The sequence below is a fragment of the Calonectris borealis genome, chromosome W (genome assembly GCF_964195595.1).
Source record: "Calonectris borealis chromosome W, bCalBor7.hap1.2, whole genome shotgun sequence".
Lineage (NCBI taxonomy): Eukaryota > Metazoa > Chordata > Aves > Procellariiformes > Procellariidae > Calonectris > Calonectris borealis.
In genome coordinates, this window is record NC_134351.1 from 10,851,943 (window position 1) to 10,854,663 (window position 2,721).

Sequence of the window (2,721 nt, forward strand, 5' to 3'; positions counted from 1 at the left end):
AATTTTTGAGACAGATACATACCTATTATTCTCATTTGCAAAATAGGAAAGAGAGGCAGAATGCAAAAAATTGTGTCCAAATTGTGCAAGCAAGCAGCGTCAGAGCTATGACATTAGCTAACTCCCCATTAAGTACTGCATCGATGTTGGTCCAGACACCAAAGTCCCACCCACTATCTTTTCTCTTCAGCAAAGAACCAATTGTTTTTCTCAGAGCTGACTGTCCTCACATTCAGAATAGGCATTTTCAATCATTCAAAAAAATGAAATTACCACTTTTTAATTTCCACCAGAAAAAGCAAAGCTTTCCAATACTATTTTAGTAATTACATTCCACATCAGCAATACAAAACTATACTTAAATCTAATGTAAGCTGGCTTACTGAATCATAGGTAGCAGTCCTATCAAGTACAGGAGGAAAAAACACCATTGAAGATCAATCGTAAATCTGTTCAAATACACTTAAAAACTAGGATATTTGAAATGCATAAAATACAAGTAATTCAAAACGATGCAATTTCTGTGTGTCTCCTCATTTTCCAACTTGGACTCAGAATACTTATCTTAAACACATGAACAGTCTCCCCCATTATTCCCTCTAATACAATTGTTCATTTTTTTTCCTTTAAAGAATATACCAAACCAAATTCAGTCAAAATGAGCCAATAAAGTGTTTATTAAAATAACGAAACATTCGGGACACATCAGAAAGTGTTTGCTATATGAAAAAAATCACATATGCAACAAAAATAAAATAAACACATGCTTTAAAATGTCGATTTCTTAAAGTAGCAGCATATTTCATAATGTATTGGTTTCATAATAATGATTAGTATTCCTCATTTATTTACATTTTTCAATATCAGCTACAAGATGTGAAGAGCTGTACATTGTTAACAGAAGACAATATGTGTTTGGCAGAGCTCACAAAATAAAGACAAAAATAGCTAGGGTTTGGGGTTGACAGCATCTTGTGCCTCTAAGTAGGCACAAGTGACATTCATGTCTTGATATACAGCATGCGTTCAGCAGTACTTAATTAACACACCTTGGCAGAGAACTTTATGATTAGTTTTGTCAAAAGAAGATTTTTCCTTCCTTTATAAAATAAGAGCAAAGAATATCACTTTTGCTTTATTCTAATAATCATCTGTCCTCACAGCTTTTTCACCATTACAAGTGCTCTAGTTTCTTTTTCATCCTTTTCTCCCTCCGTATCTCTTGCTGCTGCTTATATGTAGACTCCTGGAAAATTTTCTCCACTTGTTTTGCAGAGTCAGGACTGTCTTCTTCCAGCACGTTAATAGCCTGCAAGGCAAAGGGAGTCTTCTCCCAGAGAAGTGGGTTATTCAGCAGCCTCACAGGTATCACAGAGTTTTATTTGTGCTGTTTGTTAAGAGGACTGACAAGGGAGGTGTAAGAGAGACTCATACCAAGGTTCATTCAGAAAATTTTCTGTCAGTAATATAATAGCTCATGCTGAGCCATTCACAGCATCACTTAAGTTTTCCAAGACATGTTTACCACAAGGCATGTCTGCAAAGATTATTCCAGGTTTAATAGAAAATTTATTCTGCAGCAGGTTCTGGATCCAGATGGCTTCATCTACATCATTCTCAGCGTGCAGAACCACAAACTTACAAAAAACATCCTCATTCTCATTACTGCTGCAAACTCCCAGAGCCATGCTTGCAGGCTCCTTGATTTCAGCAGAGAGGCCGCACAATTCATTAATTTGCTTGGAGTCTCTCTGACCTGTACTCATGTTTTTAGCCTTTTTTCTGCTATCTGGTGAAGGAGTTCGTTTGGAGTTAGTACTGCCCATTACAACAAATTCACATGTTCAAAAATGATTTGCTCATGTGATTACTTTTGAAATAACACAAACTAGTTTGGGGGAAGCTATTATTCATGCTAATGAAAGAAGGCAGAAATGCTGAGAGAAAGGCTGATAGATCCTTTTATAGAAGCTAGTAATTAAGATACCGCACTAAAAAAACCCTGCCAAAACCCAAACACATGATTTTTAGCTTTACGCACAAAGAGCATGCAAGTACAACTCTTTCATGAGTGCATCGAGTACTATGTATACCTCCAAACCAGAAAGATGACACTAAATTGCATCAAAGTCAGAAAAAAAGCAAAAATCAATATATGATATAGTGTGCTCTTTTAAATGGACATGTCAAAAACATACCAAATCCTGCAAAATGTAGAATATAAATATGACCAAACAAATACAAAGCCATGGATAAACATATGCTTTATCGAAGTTCAAAATGTGTTCCACGAATGAGTTGAAGAAACACATGTGGACATATAGCAGAAGTGGGATCAGACCTAAAGGAATGAAAATATTTTAGTTGGTTTAAATGGTAACTGGAGTAAGCCTACATGCTACAAAGTAATATTATGCATGTGGTCTGTTGATTAAGGAACTCTAAGAACTTGCCTCTGATCAAGATATTTAATTTACACATACAACAATTGAGAGAGGTGTAATGCCATATGAGTACAGTGAGAAAAAGAAAATTGGGAAAAGTGAAGTAATTTAGGGTAGCAAACTTCCATTAAAAATTTTGTTCACTGCAAACTCGGGATTCCTTCTTTGCTTTGACAAACAGAAACTAATTTTAACAAAGCAGGATGTGGTTTGCTGGTAGACATTATTAGACTGATATAGTTGGAAAAATTAGACAAGTTTTTGGGTGCACAAACCT

The 2,721-nt window shown here is 35.5% G+C and overlaps 1 protein-coding gene across 1 annotated transcript; it reads right to left on the minus strand.

The window, feature by feature from the left end:
• Positions 1 to 1,174: 1,174 nt before the first annotated feature.
• Positions 1,175 to 1,826, minus strand: TICAM2 (TIR domain containing adaptor molecule 2). The gene is given in 2 exon segments (XM_075135993.1): positions 1,175 to 1,427; positions 1,429 to 1,826. Coding segments are annotated over 2 exon segments (651 nt in total).
• Between the last annotated feature and the right edge of the window lie 895 nt (positions 1,827 to 2,721).